Source organism: Panthera uncia (genome assembly GCF_023721935.1).
Source record: "Panthera uncia isolate 11264 chromosome A1 unlocalized genomic scaffold, Puncia_PCG_1.0 HiC_scaffold_17, whole genome shotgun sequence".
NCBI lineage: Eukaryota > Metazoa > Chordata > Mammalia > Carnivora > Felidae > Panthera > Panthera uncia.
The window spans coordinates 59,447,339-59,473,490 of record NW_026057577.1 but is presented as its reverse complement, the minus strand read 5'-3'; the positions used below and the strand labels follow the sequence as shown (position 1 = coordinate 59,473,490).

The 26,152-nt window shown below is 37.4% G+C and overlaps 1 protein-coding gene across 1 annotated transcript in view; it reads right to left on the bottom strand.

Moving 5' to 3' along the window:
• MSH3 (mutS homolog 3) overlaps positions 1-26,152 on the bottom strand; it is a 187,079-nt gene that overhangs the window by 127,306 nt on the left and 33,621 nt on the right. Inside the window, exons 9-10 of the mRNA XM_049649725.1 lie at positions 3,400-3,512; positions 451-565 (exon numbers count right to left, since the gene is read on the bottom strand). Of these exons, the coding sequence (XP_049505682.1) occupies positions 451-565; positions 3,400-3,512 (228 nt within the window). The remainder of the gene's footprint in view (positions 1-450; positions 566-3,399; positions 3,513-26,152) is intronic.

The window sequence follows — 26,152 nt, the reverse complement described above, 5'->3', positions numbered from 1 at the left end:
ATGAATACAAATTGACAAAATTCTTATGGATATTTTTATATTAATTAATATGTTTCACCAATAGTACCCATATAGGTCATCCTTGCCCCTAAACAGAATATTCTATCAATAGTAGCTAAACTTCTCTGAGTACCATACTTACCAAATTCAATTTAAGAAATACTTTTATACACTGAAATACGGAGAGACTGAATCACACTCTAAAGCCGGACGTATTATGGTTTAATGACGACATACAGTAGAAAACAGAAGATGACTTTTCGTCAGTCAATAATCAAAGAAAAGTCAATAATGTAAAACTTCCCAGATGCTCTTACTTCCAAATGAATCCACATGAACTTCAAGCCAAAAGAATTTTAAAAAGGAATTTTTCTTAAAGAAAATGTTTTTAATAAAACTCTACCCCCTTTTTTTTTTGTTTTGTTTTGTTTTGTTTTAAAAATTACTTACTTGGGTTTGGAAAGCACCTTTTCCAAGTTAAATTCTTTGAGGTATCTTATTATAGCAGCCAAAGAGCAAATCACAGTCTTCTCCAAGTTAATGATGCCAGAAAAACTTTGAGAACCTAAAAAAAAACAGAATATAGACTTCCATTAAAATTATTGTTCACCATTGTTAGAAATAAACTTTAAGTGAAATTCAGCTTATGGTTACTGAAATGATAATTTAGACAATACTTCCTAAAACTGCCCTTTGGAAAAATGTTAGAAGATTACAAATACCTAGGTCATGGAAAAACAGGCATTTTGATAGTGAAATAAGCCTTTTCTGAGCAACTGAGCAATTGAGCAACTTTTTCAAAATATTAAAATGCCCATCCCCTTTGACCCAGAAATACTCTAAAATGCATGTCAGAGATGTATTTACAAGGAAGTGAGCTGAAAAATCTTTTGTAATAGTGAAATCTAGAGACAACTTAACTGAACATCAATAAGGTAATAGTTAAATAAATTTTGATAAGTCCAGATTATTATGCATCTACCAATAAGAGTGACTTACAACTATCTATAAAGGCACAGAAAACTATCCATAATATATTGCTGAGTGAAGGGGGGAAAAGTACAATTATTCTCATCTCTCAGCAGGAATACTGCTTACCATCTGGTCTCCCAGTTTCATCCCTGTGCCTTACAGGGTATTATTCTCAACAGAGTAGCCAAAAGAATCCTTTTTAAAATGTACAGCAGACCATTAGACTCCTTTGCTTATAAAAATCCTCCAACATGAGAGAAGCAGCTCAACCCCTTACAGAGGTCTGGAGGTGAGTAACTCCCCACAACTTGCCTTCCACCTCCTTTATTCTCTTCCTTAGTTACTCTGTTCTAGCACCCAGGCTCCGTCTTATTCCTTAAACATAACGGGTATCTGAGATATGCTGTACTTACTGTTGTCTCTGCCTGAAACACTGTTCCTTCACATGTCCATATGGCTTTACCCCTAAACTCCTTCAATCTTTGCTCAAATCTTTAAGTGCCATTTTCTCAGTGAGGCCTTACTTCATCACCCTATTCAAGTTCACCCTCCTCCATGCGTTATTTTCTTTGTTAACACTTACCACCTTCAAACACACTAAATTTATTGTATGTATCCGCCCTTAGAATGTGAACTCCAGAAGGGCAGGAATTTTTGTCTGTTTTATTCCTTATTGTATGTGTGATGCTTCACAAAATAGGCCATCAATAAAAATTAGTTAAAAGAATAAATCCAGGTTAGATTAAATATACAGAATTACGCACATATAGTTATATGTGTAGATTTGTACATAGAAAAATTCTTAAAGATTTGAGGGGAGGGACTTTTACTTTTTTGTTTATGCACAACTATGTTTGGACTTTTTTTGCAATAGCCATTTGCTACTTTCAGAAATAAAAAACATTACAAAATATCCTCTATAAATCAGTAATACCAAATACATTAATTCCAATTGTGGCCTTTTATAAAACCAAGGTATAAATAAAGAGTTAACGAAACTCTTCCACCTTCTGAGAATTTCATCTTTTAACTTTCTATCTCTAGTCCCCAGGATATCTGATAAATTAGATGACGTGCCAGTGTGTTCTGAGGTAACACTGCAGGTGGTTAAGAATGACCTAGGGGCGCCTGGGTGGCTCAGTCGGTTAGGCGGCCGACTTCAGCTCAGGTCACGATCTTGCGGTCCGTGAGTTCGAGCCCCGCGTCGGGCTCTGGGCTGATGGCTCAGAGCCTGGAGCCTGCTTCCGATTCTGTGTCTCCCTCTCTCTCTGCCCCTCCCCCGTTCATGCTCTGTCTCTGTCTCAAAAATAAATAAAACGTTAAAAAAAAAAAAAATTAAAAAAAAAAAAAAAAGAAAGTTAAGAATGGCCTGAAACCAGTAAATGGCACCTGGACTAAGAAGAATTACTGATTCTACAATTTGGGTCCTCTCTGAGTATACTGACTCTGAAGTTGGCACTGTATGAGGCTTCTAAACCTGGGCAGATCCTGATGAGTGTCTCCTGCCTCTGCAGCTGAGCTGTCACTCGGAGGGATGGGCCAGTAGCACGACTTCAGCCCTCAGTGACCCTATGCACAGCTATAAACCCTGTGCGGGGCTATTCCCACTAAGAGGAGCAAGTGCCCTATTAGCAAGCTGGGTTTCCTCTCCCCCACCCTTCCAAGTGAATCTGATGCCAAAAGTGGCTTATGGTAGGCCTGGGACTTAGTCCTGTCTTTACTTGAGCATAAGACAACAATCCCTTGTGATAATACAGACTGTGTCAGAAATGGGTTACCCTCACAGACACTCAATTCAATCTGGCACCAAGAGATTAAAGGAGATGGGCAGAGAAATGCTAACAAGACACTGGTGCCTGTAGGAAGGCCAAGGGGAGACTGGTCTATCTATGGTCTAATGGTAACAGTCCTATAGCATATGATAGGATATAAAAATGAAACTTAACAGAAGTTGGACTAGCAGAAAGGAGAGGTACAGACCAAATCAAGCAATGATACCTGGCGAGGACAGGTTACTTAACATATTAAGACCCTGTCATTAATGTTCTGGTATTTAAATTCTGGCAATCAGTCTAACAAAACACTGGCCTTTATCAGGAGATTTAACCAAATACTCTGCAAAACTGCAAGGAAAATAACGGGCTATTTTTTAAGAGAAGCAAAAAGGAAGAGTGATCAGTAATACCTTACACTCCAATGAATCTGTCAAAAACATGAAGTTACTAAACAGTCATAACTACAAAGGAAGAAGCTGCAGGGGGTGTTTTGATGAGTGCAAGAACAGTGAACACCTGCCTCTACTCTTGCCAGTTATTTAGCGGTAACTGCCTAGTTTTCATTAAGTTGAAAATCAAACTCGCACCTTTATCCAAATCTCAACTCAGTTGTATTTGAGGACATTAAGGCTAACACATATACAATATTTACCTTGGATGTCAACTACATCTTTTGCATAAAACTCTGTAACTGCCTGGAAAGCATGGCTGTATTCAAAATACACGTTATCCATCCTTTCTACTCGAATTCTGTCATCCCGCACACTGAAAGAAAAAAATGAAAACTTCAAAGATAATTATTCATAACTGGAACTATCTGTATTTAGGCCTTGGCCTGACCAAAAAAAGAAATTCATTCTTTATTCCTTCCTAAGTTGAAAAAAAGAGAAAGATCTAAAGTTTCCCTGTTAAAAGGTCTCATTTCATAAAATATAATTACCACTTTTACCACTGGTATTTTATATCAAGTAGTACACTGGGATTATCAAGAACCCATTGAATTTGAGGTCAATTACTTTAATAAATACAAAAGGGAGAAAAATGGAAAAGCATCATTTTAATTTAATTGCACCATTTGTTTAAATACTCTACCAATTAAATACATCATCAAGTAATTCTTTCTCTGAAATGGCATCTTTGTCTGGTTGGCTTTTTGCTAAGTCTGTTTCTACCATACTCACCATTCAAACACAGTAAATTCTCCCTAGGTCAACTCTGTCTTCATTTAAAGTGCTTCTATAGTCTCTGTAAAATTCTGTGCACGCATGCGTGTCTAAGATTATGTGAGTACATAAAACCATATCATCCATGCTGACTAGTACATTTTCTTTCTCATCTTCTGTGGCACAGAGCTCCCCATTCCCCCCCTCCTCCCCTCCTTCCCTTGTCACCTCACTACCAACCAATGTTAACAGCCTAGAGTGAAACTTAATTTTATTTCATGTTCATATGCTCAAACACAAGCATATATCATATACATTCATACTCAAACGTGTCCTTGTTTTATAAAAATGGGATGACTTCACACTAGCTCTGTGTATTATTTCATAAGCAGTAACTCTTGGAAATTTCTCCACATAAAGTGACCTAGCAACAGCTAATTGTTTGTAATGCCTGAAAAATACTTCATATTATGTAAAAGTCATAACTTATTCACCGATTTCTTTTATTATTGGATATTCACTTGATGTTAACATTTGTCACATGTTGCTTTAGAACATTTTATCTAAAATGGTGCAGCCGCTCTGGAAAACAGTGTGGAGGTTCCTCAAAAAATTAAAAGTAGATCTATCCTATGACCCAGCAATAGCACTGCTAAAAACTTACCCAAGAGATACAGGAGTGCTAATGCATAGGGGCATTTGTACCCCAATGTTTATAGCAGCACTTTCAACAATAGCCAAATGATGGAAAGAGCCTAAATGTCCAACAACTGATGAATGGATAAAGAAGATGTGGTTTATATATACAATGGAATACTACTTGGCAATGAGAAAGAATGAAATATGGCTCTTTGCAGCAATGTGTATGGAACTGGAGAGTGTTATGCTAAGTGAAATAAGTCAGGCAGAGAGAGACAGATACCATTATGTTTTCACTCATATGTGGATCCTGGAAAACTCAACAGAAGACCAGGGAGGAGGGGAAGGGGGGGAAGGGGGAAAAAGAAAGTTACAGAGAGGGAAGGAGGCAAACCATAGGAGACTCTTAAATACTGAGAACTGAGGGTTGATGGGGGGTGGGGAAGAGGGGAAAATGGGTGACAGGCATTGAGAAAGGCACCTGTTGGGATGGCGTTGTATGAAGACCAATTTGACAATAAATTAAATATTAAAAAATAAATAAAATAAAATAGGAAATAAAACAGAAAAAAAACAAAAAATAAAAAATAAAAATAATAAAATAAAAATAAAAATTTAAGTAATAAAAAAATGTAAATTCACATTGATGGGTATGTCAAAGGGGCACCAGGAGTCAATTGAAAGAACTACCAATGGCCAAAGCTGAAATATTTGAGCAGCTTAATAAATAATGTACTATAAGATTTTAGCCCAAAGTATAAAATAAATATTCCATGAGCCCAATAAATAAATAAATAAATAAATAAATAAATAAATAAAACACCCATTTTGACTTTAAAAAAAATAAGAAAACACTACGTTAAATAAATAAGCAAACAAACAGCACACACTCCTCCTCAGTCACATTCATCTCACTACCATCTGAAAAAGTAAACACTATCTTTAATTTGGTGTATATTAGTACCACATAGGTTTTTAGACTTTGCAATATACCTTAGCATTTTTATACAATATGTTGTTTTATTTCATGTGGTAAATTTTACTTAAGTGGTACTTTATTTCACCTATCCTTCTATAAATTGCTTTTACATTCAGCATTAGAAAATTTATACATGAAGCCAGATAAACCTCTCTTAATTTTTAACTACTTCTAAGTATTCCATTATTTCTTATATTTTCTAGTGAATTTTTAAGGTTTGCTTTTCAAATTAAGTTCACCTGAATTTATTTGGGGGGATGGTATAAAGTTAGAAATACAGTTTGATTTTCCATATGATCATTCATTAATGTTCAAAGCACTGTTTATAAAACATTGTCTTTTTCTACCACTTCATAATGTTGCATCCAATAAATATCATATTTCTATATACGTGTGACCCTGTTACTGGCTTCTCTATCCTGTTCCACCATTCTTTTAATATATCTCTGTATCAGGACCACAGTACCTTTATTTCCATGGCGTGGTATCAGTATCTGTGGCACTGCCCCTAGACCTTGCTTTTCAAGATTGCCTTGACTACTCATAGGCCTCTGATTTTCTTTATAAATTTCAGGTTCATCTTGCCAAGTTTCACAAAAACCTTACTAGGATTTTGAATGGATACACAATGAATTAATTTCGAAGTATCTTAACAAATCGAGATATCCCACTGTTAAAGACAGTACAATTTCTCTATCTCTTTTATACATAACAATAATGTTATGTAATTTTCTCCATGTTTTATATTCTTTGGTTGTGCTCCTAGGTATGTTACAGATTAATACTACTGTGAAGGGAAACACATTTACTAGAGAGCTATGATGGTATACAGAACCTATCAATTTTTGTACATAGTAACTACTGAATACTCCAATTTATTTTCTTGTATTGTCTATGTATGCATCAATATCACCTGGAAAAAAAACGTTTTTTTTTTTTTAGTCTCTCCCTTATAATTTCTAATCTTCTTTTCTTTTTCCTATCGCATTACACTACTGGCTAAGACCTTCAGGCTGTGTTGAACAAAGGTAATGCTAACACGCATCCTTTGTCTTCTTGCTGACAATAATAGGAATCCTTCTAAAGTTTCACTCTTAAGTACAATACTTGCTACAAGTTTTTGAATAAATGACTTATTGGCTTAAGATTTGGTAAGTTTCCCAGTTTTGGGAAAAAATGTTTCATCATAAAGGATTATTGAGTCTTAACCTAATGCTCTTTCTACATGTGTTAAAATAATCACATGGCTTATCTCACTTAATTTCTTAATATATTATTCATATTTTCTAATGCTGAATAATCCTTGTCATGATGTTCTGTGCTACTTAAGTTATAAACCTGATTTCTTACTGGGTTTTTTTTCCCCCAGAAAATCTGTGCCAGCATACCTAGCTCCAAAAGCTTTTTCTGTTCTGCCTACTACAAGACTAGGCAAGCATAAGCTGATCCAGGAAGAAATCTAAGAGGGAGGATTTTCTCCCATCTGTGGTGCTGAAGAAGGATTTTTTTCACCTTAATCCACTGGATAGAGAGTATCAGACTAACTTTAACAAATCTCTTATCAATTTTTATCTTCCTGTAGACTCCCTTAATACCTGGATTTTTAGAAGCCTGTAGTAAAGGTATTATTTAGGAACTCAAAAAACAGTGAATGACCTTACATGAGCTCTACAGTGATTTTGTACAAATTCCTAGAATGAACGCAAGAGGCAGCTGGTTACTCAATTACTGTTCTAATTAACGTTTTGTTTGATAAGCAGATAAGGATTTAGAAACCCATTAAATTTGATAAAAATGGACTTGTTAGTTATCCTTAAGGCTTTCATGGAAGTATTACAAGAGTGTTAAATTCATCATTCTGCAATCTGTATATTGAACATCTTCATGCAAACATTTTTCCACAAACTGGTTGGAGTTATAAAATCTGTTTTGTCAGATTTCTTAATTGAAGAAAGTTATGGTAAATTTAAATCACTATCTTTAAAACAAATGTCTACTTTAAACACTGTGTACATAATGAGTAATATCCAACCAGAATTTTGCCAAACTAGATTTTAGTAAAACTTCTACATTAAGCAGAGAACTCTTGATCTGGATGTCCTCAAACTACAGTCTGTGGAATACCTGCATGAAAATCACCTGCAACACACATTAAAGGCACAGATCCCATACTCCAAATGTGTTGGATCTGAATTCAGCAGGAAGTTAGGGGAGAAGGGGTATTTTCATTTTCAACAGAGTTTTCAGGATGATTCACAGGCAATCTGCAGACTGGAAACAGTCATCTACATGAGCCACACTGGCAGTCACTGCAAGACTAGAACACAAAGAGGAAGTGTAAATCTTTTCCAACAACAGTCTAGGTTTCAGCTGCTCTTTTACAGGTGGGTAGTAAGTATCCTTCCACCAAAAAAATTTTAAAGAAATAAACTATAGTCATGTAACTGACCTGAGTCTAAAAAATTATAAAGACACTCTCCCTTTCCCATCCTTTACAGAGGCTGTTTGTGGCCAGGGCATAAGCCTCCTGAATGGAAAGGAAGCTAAACAGAGGCTGTGCTCCTCCCTGGGCCCAGGGTGGTGACTCCCCTTCTACGCTGGATCGGAGGACTATGGTCAAAATAGCAGTCTCAGTCATTACATGGGGTATGCCAAGCTGGACTGTTTTAAATTAAGATTTCTAATTAAAAAAAAATCCTTTTCATATGCAACATGCCTCTCTGTTGCCAAATGTATTGTTTTTGAAAAATTAAATGGTGATAAAACTCTCAATGAGTGTGGAACCCACACTAAAAAAAAAAAAAAAAAAGTAACTTCAGACCCAATAATATCTTTTAATGTCAACTTGAACATAAAACTGATGACTCTCTGGTGTTGAATAATAGACCACCTACAAAGATCTTGATCTAATGTTCAACTGTGACCAAACAAATGTCAGCTTACCAATTTTCTGATCTATGCTAACTTTAGAAACTATAATTTTTATAGACAAAAAGAGCCTTGTTAAAGGCTGACAATCTGCTATAGGAAAACTCACAAAGCCTCTACTGACAGTATTCTTACTGATAATAAAAATACTGATGGAGTTCCAAGCATCCTGGCTGAATGATTAATTCTCTCCTCTGAGGATAGCATGTAACACAGATCCAGAATGAATAAAACAGACCATGTAACAGAGTTACGATGTCTCTGTATGAGAATTAGTATGAAATTCATTAGTCTTATCACCATTTATAGTAGGGAACTATAGGAAGGCTAAGGGCATTATGTGAAATTAAAATTATAAAGACAACCACAAATATCAGAATCATCCCACAAAAACAAGGACAATAGGCCACATGGTGAAAGTCTTTAAAATATACAAAAATAGAATAAAAACCTAATATCAAATATATCTGCCAAAACAACAAATGTAAATAGGATGAACTCACTTATTAAAATAGAAGTGATCTCAGATTGGATTACAAAGGGGAAAAAAAATTCTGCTATAATCAGGAGTAAAACTTACAAGAAAGTAATTCAGAAAGGTTAAAAATAAAGGGATCACCGGAAAAAACTTGCCTAGATGAATAGACTAGTCAAATGCAAATTAAAAAGAAAACATGGGACAAGATTTTATTATCAGGCAAGACAGAATTCAGGACAAAAAGCACTAAATAAGACAAAGACAGGTGCTCCATACTGACAAAAAGGAGATGAAAGAAAGACTTTTCACCCCATTATCTTTCAAATTCTTGTAGATTTTTGAGCCACTAGAATATACTACCTCTTCAAAAAATAAAACTGTTGATTAGAAAAGCGAAAGAAAAGGAAAGAATGGATTACAGAATTTATACAGAAACTCCCAGGAGATGTTCATCTACTTCCCTGGACTTGAACCCTGGAGTCTGAGTCCAGGGACAGAGTCGCTGGAGCCATCCTGCCACCTTGTGGAACATGAGAGGAAGGTGAACACAAGGAGGTGAGACAAAGGAGAAGAGCTCCTAAATGCAGCCAGGCCTGATTCTAGCCTACTTTCAAGCTTTTCACTTATACGTGCTGATATGTTCACATTCAACTTTAAAAATGTTTGGTAAGAACTCACTACAAAATAAGAGATTTCAAACTGAGAAATGGAATCTTTTGCTACTCAGAGAAGGAAGGAGACACTATAACACAGCTTCTAAGAAAGTTGGCAAGTTCTACCCAAGTCCACATGGCCAACAGTGAACTGAGGCAAGGAAGACCTAAAGTTTGATTTTAGCTGGTTAAGTCTGCTTTAGATCAAACCAACAGGCAGGCAGAGTACCTGGAGATTCTGGAGACTAGAAGGACCCTCCTCCCAGCCTTCCTCACCAAGCGGAGGAGACAGAATCTTAGCCAAGGTGCCATTGGGGACTAAAAACTAAAAGCAGATTTAGATCCTCTGCTGGATTAGAGAGTGGAAGTAAACACACCAGGCCCATCCACAAAGGACAGGCCTGATGGGGAATAGAAGGGAGGACTGAGAAGTTCCTCACTCACTATGCAAGCTCCATGAGGCCTCAGGACAGAGGGCCAAACCCCAGGAACTATTCAAGGCCAGCATGCAGGGCTGCTGTGATCTTTGAAAGAAGAAGAGGTAAGTTTTACATTAATGTAAGAAGTCTGTACTAAGAAAATTCATGTCTTTCTAAAACTTTCTTAGCTTTCTCTAAACTTTTGGTTTTACTTTTTCTTCTTCTATAGTGATTGCTACTTATTTTGTTGTTGTTAAGGAAAAGATGCATCAAAAAATCTCCAATCTGGGGTGCCTGGGTGGCTCAGTCAGTTGAGCATGCAACTCTTGATTTCGGGTCAGGTCATGATCACCATCTCATGGTCATGAGATAGAAAGCCACTCAGCACTGAGCTGCTTAGGATTCTCTCTCTCTCTCTCTCTCTCTCTCTCTCTCTCTCTCTCTCTCTCTCTCCCCTTCCCCTACTCGGGTGTGATCTCTCTCTCAAAATGAATAAATGAACTTTAAAAAAATAAATAAAATAAAATGAATTTTAAAAATACATACATTAAAAAAATCTCCAATCTGTCTTGGCAAACCTGACATGAAACTACTTCTCTGCAATGAAGTGAGGAAAATAAGAGGATTACAATACTCGAACTTTGGAAACCGAAGGGAAAGGGGAAACGTGAAGGGGAGGAAATGGAGGCAGAAAAAGCCCAAGGGCCTCAAGAAGCCATTCATTTCTGCCCAGGGTCATGACTTTCCAGCTTTTCTTCCCTGACCCTGGAAATCTCTTACAATGAATTCTCTTCAACATTTTAAAGCCTCCATCCTTTCTTAACTGTCTGCCCATTACAATCTCCACAGACCATACCCCAGACCTCTGTGCACATTCTTATTTAAAAGTTGGGCCAAGACTCACCTTCTCTAAGACGCTTTCCCAGAAGAAGAACCACATGCTAGGAAGGCGTGTGCTTTCTACTAGACACGTGGGACTGTGGTTTGTAAAGTAATAGCTTTAGAAATAAAGCTACCTTGTTTTAAGCACACATGCTTTTTGTTAGAAACTTTATTGCCAGAGACAGAAATACAAACTGTAATATGCATTATAACGGAATGAAAATTTCATGAAATATTAACCAAAATAATAGGTCAACTATACTATAAAACATTACTCCTTTTTAAGTCCAGAAACAGAGGTGAAGGAAGGGAATGGTTACTTCCTTGTGTGTTTTTCCTGAAAGGTCATGTAACATTGTGGTTGAAAGCATGTGCTTCAGAGCCAGGAAGTCTGGACCAAATGCCAGTTCTGCCATTTACCAGTTATACAACCCTAGACTCAACATCTCTCTGCTCAGTTGCCTCATCTATAAAATCAGTGTTAAAAGAACAGTAGCTCTTTCACAGGGTATTTGTGAAGATTAAATCTGTCAGTAAATAGAAAGCACTTAGAATAGTGTCTAAAACATATTGTTAGCTATTGCTATTATTATTACTATTATTACCATTACTTAAGAATAAAAGAAAGTAGTCACATACTCAAAAGAAAAGGGGAAAAAGAGAGATAGCTTTAGAATAGGTGTAACTGGAGAAGACAGGAAAAGGAAAAAGACATGTCAGCGATAAGGAATATTTCCAGTAGCTACCAAGATAGGTCTCCAATAGCACCTTTTTCACCCCAATGGAACAAGGGTGAAGGGAGGAAAAGCTAATAGGTGATTTCAGAAATCACTGCACCCCTTCCATACCATCTCACCTATTTCTGATACTTGAAAGCTCCTTAAACAGACACAAAGCATTTTCATTTCACAAGTAGAAACAAAAGTTACTCAGTAGTCACTTAAATAGCAGTCTTCAAAAAAACATTAGAGAACAAAAAGATATAGAAAGGCTAACCTATAGTAACATCATTTATTTTTTTTTTTACTTTTTTTTTTTTTTTAATTTATTTTTGAGACAGAGAGAGACAGAGCATGAACAGGGGAGGGGCAGAGAGAGAGGGAGACACAGAATCGGAAGCAGGCTCCAGGCTCTGAGCCATCAGCCCAGAGCCTGACGCGGGGCTCGAACTCACGGACCGCGAGATCATGACCTGAGCTGAAGTTGGACGCCTAACCGACTGAGCCACCCAGGCGCCCCAGTAACATCATTTTTAAACACAAGGAAAATTAAAAACAAAAGCAGCTAAGCTCTAAAATTGACTACTTAAGAACTGTACTTATTGTGTAGTCTTTACTTTTGTGTTTTCCTGGATGATCCACCAACGCTTTAGCTTAATTTTTCACACACACACACACACACACACACACACACACACACAGTCATCGATTTTATACTCATCTCTAACTGGGTCTAGTAGGACAAATCGGCACAGTGGGCGTCTAGAGCTCCTGTCCCATTCACTCTATGTTTCTAACACATAAATAACATTTGAGACCAAACTTTTTTTAAAAAAAAATTTTTTTTCAATGTTTTTTATTTATTTTTGGGACAGAGAGAGGCAGAGCATGAATGGTGGAGGGGCAGAGAGAGAGGGAGACACAGAATCGGAAGCAGGCTCCAGGCTCCGAGCCATCAGCCCAGAGCCTGACGCGGGGCTCGAACTCACGGACCGCGAGATTGTGACCTGGCTGAAGTCGGACGCTCAACCGACTGCGCCACCCAGGCGCCCCGAGACCAAACTTTTTAAAATGACATCCTAGAAACTCAGTGTCTAAAATATCTACTAGAAGAACATAAAAATCCAGGTTACTTTTCAAAGTTAAGCTCAAAGTAAAGCCTAACCATAATTTAATGTGGCTAGAAGCGTCTTTTCAACTACCAAAGTGAAAACAACTAGTAATTACATGGAGAAAAAGGAACTTCAATCCCCATACTCCTACTATGCCCAAAAAATTTAATCCAAATATGTAAGAGAGCCAAAAGTTAAAGTTAAAACTATAAAACTTCTAGAAGAAAACATAAGAGAAAAATCTTCATGACCTTCAAGTAGGCAAAGATTTCTTAGGTCACAAAAAGCACTAACCATAAAAGAAGAAATCGACAAAACCATCAAAAACAAAACCTTCTGTCCTGTACCTGGCTCCACAAGGGGTGTGCAATCTACTTAAGATTCTCTCTTCCTCTCCCTCTCCCCAGCTTGCATTTACACACTCACTCACTCTCTCTCTCTCTCTCTCTCTCTCTCTCAAAAATAACAAAACAAACAAACAAATAAAAAAATCCTTTTGGTATTCCAAGGTCATCAAGAAAATTAAAAGGCAAGCCAGAGGCTGGGAGGAAATAGTCACAATACATATACCTCACAAAGCATTTTTATTCAGAAGGTAGAAAGAATTCTAATTCTTATAGCTCAATCAGACAAGTAACCCAATATAACCCAAAATAGCCAGTAAGTACATGAAAATATCACTGGCCAACCCCCAAAAAGGAAGTTAAACCAAAATGAGTCACCACTTCACACTTACTGTAAGGGCTAAAATTATAAGACTAGCAATACCAAGAGCTGGCAATGCAGACATAGGGCAACTACGACTCTCATACCCTACTGGTGGGAGTATTTAACGGGGGAACTACTTTGAAAAATAGTTTGGTTGTTTCTTACACAGTTAAGTACATATTTACCCAACCCAGCAATTCCACCTCCACTACCCCTAGGTATTTACCCCAAATAAAAACATATGTCCATTAAAAAAAAACTAGCATACAGGGGTGCCCGGGTGGCTCAGTTGGTTAAGCGTCCGAGTTCGGCTCAGGTCATGATCTCACAGTTTGTGGGTTCAGGCCACGCATCAGGCTCTGTGCTGACAGCTCAGAGCCTGGAGCCTGCTTCAGATTCTTTGTCTCCCTCTCTCTCTGTCCCTCCCCAACTTGCACTCTGTCTCGCTCTCTCTCTCTCAAAAATAAATAAACATTAAAAAAAGAAACTAGTATACAAATGTTCTTAGCAGCTTTACTGAAAAAAGGCAAAAGCCAAATGTTCAGCAAGTGAATGGATGAACACATTTTGGTACATTCCTACAATGCAGTATTACCGAACAATTTAAAAAAACTTACTGATACACAGAAACATGGGTGAATTTCATAGGCATTATGCTAAAAGAAGCTGGACATAAAAGTATATGATTACATTAATGTGAAATTCTAAAACAGTCTAATAAGACCAGTATTTGCTTAGAGTAGGAGGCAGAGGCAGGGAGAAAATGGCTGCAAAGAGGCACAGGGAACCTTCTGGTAAGATGGAAATGTTCTACATCCTAATTGGGGGGTTGTTTATACTGATGTACCCATTTGTCAAGATTGATTTGATTCATACATTTAAAATGTGGAAATTTTATTGCATGTAAATTATACTTGATTAAAGCAGATTAAAAATAAAGCCTTTGATATTTGTGAGATATAATTTATAACTGAAATTTTTCTACTAAACAAAAACTGAACAATTACAGAAATTCCTGTGCACATGTGTATTTCAAGTACATTTTTGGAATAACTTTCTAATTCCAATATTTATTCAGCAAAAAGCAGTGGTGTGGAGAAGTGTATGATTTTGAAGAAAAATATTTAACTTCAAAAAGTCTGCTCCAAATTTGAGATGATCACAGTTTAAATGTTATCCACTATTTTATATACATATAATCATTCAACACAAGGTAAATTTTTTAAAAAATAATTTATGCTTCCTGTGCTTCCAAAGATATTTTTCCAATCACAAGTATCACAAAATCGTTACGTGACATATTTGCCTTTGAGAAAAAGAAGAAAATAAAACCTACTTTTTTGAGAACAATCATCTTATGTAATCCTAAAGATGACTATCAGCATTAAAACATTCTCAGATCACTGCAAATTCATCTCATTTTTTTCATGCATGATTAAAAGCATTTTCTCAGCAAGACACAAAATCAAGACTATTTCACTCCGATCATATGCCTTTTGAGTTGACTAACAAGCTCACACCTGCCTCAGACAACCTAAAATAACAAATCTTCCTAAACTAATGCTTTTCTCTATAAATACTGACTCTTATATTATGCCCAGAAAGACATGCTTCAAAAAAATTCAACAAATTGACTATCTGAAATTCATAGTACAATTAAAAAAATTATACACAACACACCAGTTAACTGGTGTTTCCTTTTTCATTCAAGTCAACACATCTTCACTGTGTAAATACTACAGGAACAAACAGAGAAAAAGAAAAAGGAAGGTCCCTGCCTGTGTTATAGGTTGAACTGTGTCCCCCTAAAACCATTATGTGGAAGTCCTAACCCCCAGTATCTCAGAATATGACTTTATTTGGAGACAGGGTCCTTACAAAGGTAATCAAGTTAAAGTGAGGTTCTTAGGGTGGGCTCTAGGCCGGTATGACAGGGGCCCTTATGACAAAGGGAAATATGCACGTAAAGACCCACACAGAAGGGAAGACAATATAAAGAAATAGAGGAAGGAGATAACTCTCTGTGAGGCACAGAAAGAAGCCTGGAGGATCCTTCCATCACTGCCCTTACTCAGTGCTCACTATGTTCTAGGCACTGTTTTAAGCCCTTATGAGTATTAACTAACTTAATCCTCACTACAATTTCATGAGATAGTTGTATTATTACATACCTGTTTTTGAGTAAGGAAAACAGAGCCACAAAAAATGTTAAGATCCACAGCTAAAAAGTGAGGAAGCTAGGATTCAAACGCAGGGTGTCTGGCCCTAGACGCTGTACTCAGACCACTGTTCTTGCCATTTCTCACTGTACATGACATGTTCTGAACATGCCAATAGTCTGGTGCAGCTAGGGCCCAGGGACAAGGATAAGAGACGAGGTGGGAGAAAGGGTGCCATTCTTCTGGCCTCAGGTATAGGTTACCTTACACAAGTAATGCGTTTGCAAATCAAACTCTTCGAAAGTGGATTAATTTAACCTTCTTGCATGACTTGTTATTTAAATGCACCAAATCAAATTAGAATCTGAAAATGCCTAGAAGTCTGCAAGAGAAAATCTCTCCATAAAACAAAATCACCGTCTCCTTATCTGTTGCGTGTCTAATTCTCAGTTTTTACGTGGAAGGATTGCTTAGAAGGTAAAAAAGCACCTGTAGTCACTCAGGAGCAATCAGCATGACTTAGAGCCTCTGGGAATAAAAGCAGGAAAAAGCATACAGATTCTCCAAGCCACAAAGAGAATTCCAGAAGATGAGGCTGCACACAATAAGCACCCGAAGCACAGGCAAGCAGGAAAATTTTCCACTTCTGAAGTTAGAATAGAGACACCCACAAACACTTCACATCACCACAGCCCCAGGGGACTAAGGAATTCCACTGTTGTCTGCTACATTTAGCCAGCATTTAACTCTAGAATTGTACTTTTAAAAAAATCACCGTATATTTACGTGTTTGCACAGCATTGTCATACATCAGCACTTTGACAAAGGTAGTATTTTAGCATATGGGATAACGATAGGAGTGGATAAAATACATATCTCTGAAGTGAAATCTTTGCACTGTTAGCATAGAAGGAAATATAAAGTGGAAGGAAATATGCAAGCAGGAAGCAAGACAGAAGCTTCTCTCCTTCTCTGTACACAGGGCCATGGAACTAACCTAAGGAAGCCCTTTCTTCACAGAATGTGAGGAGAGTCTAAGCTCTGTCTCTCTGTAGCAAAAAGTAGGTGGGAAGGAAGCAGAATATGACAATCAACCCACAGGCCAAGCTGTTCTCACTGTTCTCTGGAAGGTAGAAGAAAGAGGATTTCATTATGTATGGGTGGGCAATCTCTTGTCTTACTCAATTTAATCACCCACAGATAAACTTTGTGACATCTGGGGGCTGATAGTTAAGAGTTACATAAAAAACTGTAAAGTATACTTACCTATAAGGTAATTCATACATAAATGATACCCTGACTTAGCAATTAGAAACTGTTCAGACTTGAAAATGGCAGTCACCACTTTATCAAGTACTTCCAAACTCCCAATATTTCAGTCAGAACCACAGCTAGTATTTATATTCCTATTTGCAAGAAAAGTTATGTCTACTTAAACAGTATTAAACACCTGTCATTTTCCAGCTACTGGGAAAAATGAGGTAGAATAAACTCAGCATCCAAGAAAGAGAGACAGTGGTCTGACTTAATTCCAGTAAATAGCTACTGATGAACAAAAGGTTAAGAAAAACATTTTACATCATTAGCCAGAACCCACAGATATTGAGTGTATTACTCTGCTATTGCCACTGTAACAAATTACTACAAACTTAAAACAACAGTCATTTATTATCATAGTTACTTAGGTCAGAAGTCTGACACTGGTCTCACTGGGCAGGGCTATGTTCCTTTCTGGATGCTCCAGGTGAGAATGGGGTTCCTTGTTGTCATAGACTTTGTCTAAAGTTCTCTTTTTGTCTAGCAAAAGAGCGGATGCAGGATTAAAACAAGAGATGGCTAATGTCGGGGGGGGGGGGGGGGGACAAGAAGAGCCCGCATAAGGGTCCTTGCCCTGTATTTATTCACATCAGAAGGCTTGCAAACGTGATGCGCGTGTACAAAGAGACAAAGAAACTAGGAACATTAACTTGTGGATGTGAGGGGGGAAAGGGGATTTTGAAGATACAGTGTTTGGGGTTTGAGTCAATAGAAAACAAAATCCAGGCGGTGGGCAGATGGGTAGGTGGTTGTTAACAGCAGACAGGAGGTGCTGTGCCTGTTTATCTTTGCCAGCCTAGGGGGATGAGACAGATAGGGGGAATAACCTCAGGGCTAACGAGACACCTTTTCTTTTGTTAACCATCTCTGCTCCTAGCTGCTTTGCCTACAGCTCAGCTGTCCAAAGTCCAATTCACCAATTTACCTGACCTGGCCCTATTCTCCTATGAAAGCAGCTTTCTGCTATAGTGCTAAATAAACTTGGGATGCTTTCATCCTGAATATCTAGTCTTGTTATTCCTATGTATTGGGCACCTTTGCGCCAATTCTATTTCAGGCCTTTGCCTTTATTTGGGGGGGGTTCAGCAACCCCTCCCTATTTTGGGGTGCCTTTGCACTTCCCTATTCATGGCACCTTTGTGCCTCCCTATTCTTGGAGTGCCAATCTGGTCACCCAAACTCAGGTGTGAGCATTTTATGACTTTGTGTTTCTTTATGCCTTGTTAACCCATTGGTGTAGGCCCGGGGGATTCCTACCTTGTTTATTCCAGTTTCTAGAGGCAGGCTACATTCTCTGGTTCATGCTGTCTTCTCTGCCTCAAAGCCCGCATTGTGGGTCAAATTAAGTACATCATATCACTCTGACCTCCTCTACTTCCCTCTTCCACATTTAAAGGACTCCTGTGATTAACGGGGCCCATCTAGATAATTCAGGACTATCTCCCCATCTTAAAGTCATCTGAGCAGCAACCTTAATTCCCCCTTACCATGTAATCTGACGTATTCACAGGTTCCAGGAACTGGGACGTGAATATCTCTGGAGGGCCATCCTTCTGCCTTCTACAGACAGAAAGACACACACACACCTGTGTGCAGAGCTACTCGACTACTTAAGCCTGTTTCCTCATTTATAAAAATGTATAGTTTATAAATTACATAGTTACTACTTCAAAGAACTGTTGTTTATATGTTAGTAAAAGAATATGCCTGGTATATACTAAGAGCTTCATTAACTTTTTTTTTTTTTTAACAAATTCTTATTTCATCTCTGTTTAAACTTTTCTCTCACCGTGGAATGCTTTTCCCAGCACCTGTCTAGTTAAGTGCTACCTATCATTCCAGGCCCTCTCTTACGTAAAGTTTCCCTACATTCTGTAAAACTCCATTGCCTGACATAGTAGCTACTCATCACATGTGGCTGGCTACTGAGCCCTTGAAATGTGGCTAGTGGCTAGTCAGAACCGAGATGTGCTTTAAGTGTAAAACACATACTGGATTTTAAAAACTGAGTGTGTAAAAAGGAATGTAAAGAATTAGTGTATAAAAAAGAAAGCAAAAGAAGAACATGTTGAAATGATTGTTTGGGATATGTTAAATTAAACGTACCCTCAAAATTAAATTCACTTGTTTCCTCTTATTTTTCATTGTGGATACCAGAAAATTTAGTTTATTTACTGAGAGAGAGAGAGAGAACACAAGTAAGGGAGGGGCAAAGAGAGAGGGAGACAGAATCCCAAACAGGCTCCAGGCTGTCAGCACAGAGCCCAACACAGGGCTCCATCTCACAAACCGTGAGATCATGACCAGAGTCAAAACCAAAGAGTCAGACACTTACCCGACTAAGCCACTCAGGCACCACCCCTGGCTACCAGAAAATTTAAAATTGCTTATGTGTTCAATGGTATCATAAGAACAGTCAGTGTTGCACAGTGACAGATAGTAGGTACTACACTTGTGGTGAGCATAGGCATAATGTACAGACTTGGGGAATCATTCACTGTGTGGTACACCTGAAACTAATGTAACATTGTGTGTCAACTATACTTTAATAAAAAATAAACAAGGGGGCACCTGGGTGGCTCAGTCAGTTAAGCCTCTGACTTCGGCTCAGGTCATGATCTCACAGCTTGTGAGTTCAGGCCCCATGTCAGAGCCTGCTTCAGATTCTGTGTCTCCCTCTCTCTCTGCCCGTGGCACTGTGTGTGTCTCTCTCTCTGAAAAATAAATAAAACATTTAAAAATAAACAAAATAACATGTGACTTGCATTTGTGGATCACATCATATTTCTACTAAGGAATACTGCTCCATTCTCTCCTTCTCGTGTACTCTTAGTATTCAGTTTGCTTTCCTATCACACTGTATTAACCTGCTTTGTACCCAGAGCAATGAGTATATGTGCTGGCTCTCCAAATAGACTAGTAGCCCTCACTGGGCAAAAGTAATAATTTCCTTTTTTTTTTTTCAAAAATTTTTTTAGGTTTATTTATTTTTGAGAGAGAGACAGAAAGACCAAGCAGGGGAGAGGCAAAGAGAGAATCCCAAGCAGGCTCTCCACTGTCAGCACGGAGCCCGAGAAGGGGCCTGAACTCACAAACCATGAGATCATGACCTGAGCCAAAACCAAGAGTCAGACACTTAACCGACTGAGCCACCCAGGCATCCCAAAGGTAGTAATCTAATCTCAATGAGATTCATGACAATTGTATAATAAATGTTTGTGAAGCTGAATGAAAAGGGAAACATTCGGTTAATGTGTTAATTGTATATACATCATTAACAGGAATGACCAGAAGTCAATATGTCATTCTTTGAAGCAACTTTTTCTTGGGTTAGACAGGATTAGGATATATAGCAAATGGAAAAAGCTTCATTAAACAATACTTAGATTATTACATACAATGTACTTATCTATCTTCAACTCTATACTATTCTAATGCATTTTTTAAAATGGTAATTGCCATCCATAAAATTGTTTTCATGAGTCATTAATGACTTGGGACCACAGTTAAAAAAGCACTGCCATGATGGCTCAGGTGCAGGCCTTCCTGACTAGACACAAAGCACCCTAAAGACACTCCCCTGATCTCAATGGTCCTACCAGGTAAAGACTAAACCTGTGGATGGTCATGATCCAACAAGGCCATCAAGGAAGGAATGCAGATCCACTCATGCATTCCCCTCTCTCCCAGCCTTCCTATTAGGGTTGGGGACAACCTAGTATAACCACATTGTGTGTTTAGGATTCACAAGCACTCCTATGAGAGGCAGAGCCCAGCTCAGCCTGGCCAAGAAGAGTGTGTCACAGCTGAAGGTACAAAAAGAAAGAGTTCAAGATGACACTGAAGGAAACAGTCCCAAGAACTTGTCAGAGTTTTCTAAATTGTTGGGGCGTGCGGGAGCTCCCAAGTAAACCTGGAGAAACATCATCAACCTCAGTATTATGTATATTAAATCAAATTATTTATTAAATCAAACACCAAACAGAAGACAAAAACAGGGATAAGAGAGTAAGGAAGGAACAGAGTGGAAAGCAAAATGGTAGAGGGGAAAAAAACACAGCAGGACTTCACAGACTTTTATTGCTCTAGAAATCAAAACTCAGGCTAGCAGTTAAAAATAACCCACCAAAAAAGATGGGAGAGAGAAGAAATTTCTGGCCTGAAAACAAGAGATAAGAGAATAATCTCAGAGTAATCAAGAAAAATAAAGGAAATTAGAAATCTCTCTTCAGTGGGAAGATTTGACAGGTAGGAGTCATTGCAAAGACTAAATGAAAAGTCTAAGTCCACTTAGACATAGGCTTAGACAAGACTTAGACCATAAGCAAGCCCAGAGAAGCTCTCAAATCAAGCTAGCCTCAAGATTTTATTTAAAATAGATAGTGAAAGGAAGTTTTGCTACAAGGGAAGAAAGGAGAAGGAATCTCTTCCTGAACTATGAAGAGGGAAAGGGAAGAAAGAAGTAACTGAAGAGAGATTATAGACAGATGGCTACCTATATTAAGAGTTCAATTATGGAGATATTTGTATTCTAGATTGCCACTAGGTTATATCTTAATGACAGTAAAAAGTGGACTTACCAGCATCAATTAGGACTGGGGATCTAGTCCTAGTGGACTTTGCCACTTACTACCTCAGTGACCTTGTAACTTCAGAATAAAATGCTTTAATTGGGGGACTTTATGCAATTAAATCTCCAACCCCAAATGAATAGGTGTATTTACAAAAATCAAGCAGAAGCAGTAAAACAATTGTGTATACCTCACGCAATGCTTTTCGAACCTTCTGTTTAAGCAGTCTTGCCCCATCTTGGGGGTTCTCTGTATTAATCAGTTAAGTCATTCCTCCAGACTCTTCAAATGCTGTTTCTTCCTATTCAGCTGCTCTCAGTAAACCTATTACATGTACACTCCATTTATACTTTCCAAGTAAAGACACCCCTGAGGAGTTATACTCAATGAAAATACACAAGGGCTCAGAATTTAGATAAACCCTATAGCAAACACTGTTGTACAGTAACTATCATGTATTTATTTACCATGTTTTAAAATCTGGATTTTGGGGCGCCCAGGTGGCTCAAGTCAGTTAAGCATCCGACTTCAGCTCTCAGGTCATGATCTTGCAGTTCATGAGTTTGAGCCCTGCATTGACCTCTGTGCTGACAGCTCAGAGCCCGGAACCTGCTTCAGGTTCTTTGTCTCCCTCTCTCTCTGCCCCTCCCCCACTCATTCTTTCTCTCTCTCTCTCTCTCTCTCTCTCTCTCTCTCTCTCTCTCTTTCTTCCTCCCTCCCTCCCTCTCTCGCAAAAATAAATGAACATTAAAATCTGCATTTTCATATATAAGAACACGCCCGTTTGATATATATTAAGCATACCCATTAAAAGTGCTGACTACATATATTAAAAACTATTAGTTGGGGATGTAATGTACAGCATGGTGACTACAGTTAATAATACTGTCTTGTATATTGAAAGTTTCCAAGAGAGTAGATCTTAAAAGTTTTCATCATAAGAAAAAAATTTGTAACTATGCATGGTGATGGATGTTAACTAAATGTTAACTTATTTTGATCATTTCACAATATAAATATCAAACCATTACGTTGTACATCTGAATCTAATATGTTTTATGTCAATTATACCTCAATAAAAATAACACAATACAAATCTTAAATACAAAAACAATTGTTTTCTTAAGACCACAAGGAAAAAATCTTATGAATGTTTCTTCTGTATTTGGTTATTAAAAAGAAAAAAAAAAAAAGAACTACTGAAAATACAATGGCATTTCCAGCAGGAAAGGAATTAATATTTTTTAAAAAAACCAATATAAAACAGATTTTTATTATTAAGAAGACTTTTTCTTTAAATGTTTTCTTAAAGATATTTCCTTCCTGTGTATGAGATTTTTTCTGCTATTTAATCCACTATCATGAGCAACTTTTTTTATTCTGAATTTTCTAAATAGTAAAGTGAAATTACCATAAAATAAACAATGAAATGCAGTAACAAAGGAGTCAACTTTATATTTATCTCTTACTCTAGAATTAAGGAAATAAGGAAGATAAAAAAACAAACAAACAAACACGGGGTGGGGGGGATTTCCTATGAGTACCACACAGGAAAGGTTTCAAGTACCAGAAATGAGGTTGGGACCTTGTTTTCCCCATCAATATCAATCTTTAAAATAATTATATAATTCCCTGTACAGGAAAACTTAGCCACGTAGATTCCATTAGTATTTACTGTAAGGGAATATCCATGGAAATGTCAAGAAGCTTAAATAAATTAATTTAAAGTGACATTATTTTTTTTAAAGACTAGAAACCATAGGCAAAAATGATATGGAATTTTTTTTGTTAAGTTTTTATTTAATTTCCAAATAATAAGGAATTAATATGGTCTTCCCAAAAGAAGTAAATGAGTTGGCCACATCTATACCATTTAAATGTACCTTTATCATCATATATATTGCATGTATGAATATCCAACTACAACAATCCCTCCATTTTATAAAACCTAAATCATTTTTCTTAAGAAAAACAAATAGGAAATACCCATTTCTTCCCTATTCCAAAAGTCACTTGTTTAATCATTCATTGATCATTTATTAAGTACCTAGTATATGCAAGCCATATACAATAGGTACTGGGGACACAAAGGATCATTATGATATAGTTTTTGCCACCAGTCATTCCTTCTCCATCTTTTTCACAGGAAACTTTTTGTCCAACCCCTCCATTACATGGCTTTCTCTCGTGGTTCTTTTTCACTTTCACTTTACACAACCTTTCTCTCCAAACCCCACATCTGTCCTGTCTCACGCTGCCATGCCTGCCCTGGCAGACCAAACTAGCTTCTGTTCCCTAAGAAAACCATGTTCTCCTACACCTCCATCTGCCTGGCTATCATTTTTCTAGTCTCAGTGCTGGACTATTCTTCTGGGAAGCCTCACCTAACTCCTTCTAGCAAAGCTTGATGTCCTCATGCTACCAGTCACTTTCTGGAACCTTAACAATCAGCGCTTTCGTTATCATTGTTTATTTACTTCCATGAATACCAATCCCCTAGACCATAAGAATTGGGGGAATAGGGATCCTATTCATTTTTGCATCTTCACTATCTAATAATGAACTTGGTACCCAGTAAGCACCCAATAAACGTTTTTAAGAATAAATGAATATTATAATGCGTAACTCAGAAGATGTATCAATAAATTGAGAATATCCTAGAAATATCTATCATTACGGATAGTTTTAGTGATAAGAAAAAAATAATCAGGGTGCCTGGCTGGCTCAGTCAGTTAAGCATCTGGCTCTTGATTTTGGCTCAGGTCATGATCTCATGGTTCTTGAGGTAAAGCCCCTTGATGGGGGATTCCCAAGCCTCTCCTTGGGATTCTCTCTCTCCCTCTCTCTCTCTGCTCCTCCCCAATTTGTACTTTCTCTCTCTCTCAAAAATAAACATAAAACAAAATAATCAATTAGACTTTACTGCTATCTAAATTAATAACATGAACTTGAAGGAAGAATAAAGTATCTTACTTAGAAAGGCAAACTATTTTGAAAAATGGAGAGTAACCCATCTTCATGGAGTTTAAGTGACCTAAGCTTCAAATTCATCATCATCTGTACTTCCCTAAACCTCTGGTCTGAAATTTTTTTCCATGCAAGCAATGTTCCCATTTATATTAGATTTAGCTCAAACACACATACAAAATCTAAATGACAAGAAACAGAAAAACATGACATACACTGCCCTTACTATGTGCTCCAGCACAATTCCCTAACTTAAGTTATCCCCTGCATCTTCAAAAATGTTACCACATCTAGGGGCATCTGGGTAGCTCAGTGGGTTAAAGCATCCGACTTCGGCTCAGGTCATGATCTCACAGTTCTTGAGTTCGAGCCCCACATCAGGTTCTGTGCTCACAGCTCAGCTGAGAGCACTGAATCCTAACCACTAGACCACCAGGGAGACAGCTCAGCTGAGACTGTGTCTCCCTCACTCTCTGCCCTTTCCCCGCTCAAGCTCTGTCTCTCTCTCTCTCAAAAATAAAAATAAAAGCATTAAAACAAAGTTTTTTAAGATGTTACCACATCTATGAGCATATCACCACTACAATCCAAGTTTCTGTTAAATCAATCCACATTTTTTTAAACTCAAATACCAACTTAAGAATCTGTATTCTACACCATAAATATTTGTAAAATCACAGGTTTACTTTACTAATTACACATTTTTAATACATCTCCTTCCATGATTTAGTTCTTCTTTGTTCAGTAAAGTTTTGAAATTTTCTTTAAGGTCTTGTTTTTCTTTTGGTGAAGACAGTCCTAAATAATACCGCTTTTGCCGCTATTCCAAGTAGTACCTTCTTTTAAGATATTTACTATTTGCTGCTGCTGTATTAAGACACTATTCATTTTCATTTACTGATTTCACTTAACAATCTTGATGAACCCTTATTACTTCTAAAAATCTGTCACTTCTGCATTTTCTATGTAGGCAATATATGGTATGCAAATCAACTTTAGAGTTTTCAATATACAGTCCTTAAATGTTAACTGCCTCTCATTTGTACTATTTAAAAATATACTTCTCGGTAGTATCTGATCAGTTTTAGGTAATAAGAATGTATATATGAGATCATTTAAGATAACATTTAATTAATATATTATATGAGGAGTTTAATTCCCTTCTTGGAGAATTACAAACATGATAGGAATTGCAAAGAGGATCAGAAGGCATACCTATAGACAGAAATAATGCATAGACAAAACTGAAAAAAAAGCCTTTTATGAAACACTTAACCTTTACTACATGTGAAGCACTTTGATAAATTCTATTTTATTTTTTTTCACTGTTAGGTGCAACCTACCACACTGACTTTATGAACTTTGGTTTGAAAAAAACCTGTCCTAAATCAACTAGATTACCACCTTTTAAGGGGCGCCTGGGTGGATCAGTCAATTAGGCATCTGACTTCAGCTCAGGCCATGATCTCACGGTTTGTGAGCTCAAGCCCTGCCCTGCGCCTGCCTCTGTGCTGACAGCTCAGAGCCTGGAGTCCGCTTCAGATTCTGTGTCTCCCTCTCTCTCTGCCCCTCTCTCCCCTCACACTCTATCTGTCTGTCTGTCTGTCTCTCTCTCTCAAATATAAACATTAAAAAAAATTTTTTTAATGAATTTTGCCACATGCTTCAGTTCCTGCATTTCTGTTTATGCTTAACATCACATTAGCAATAA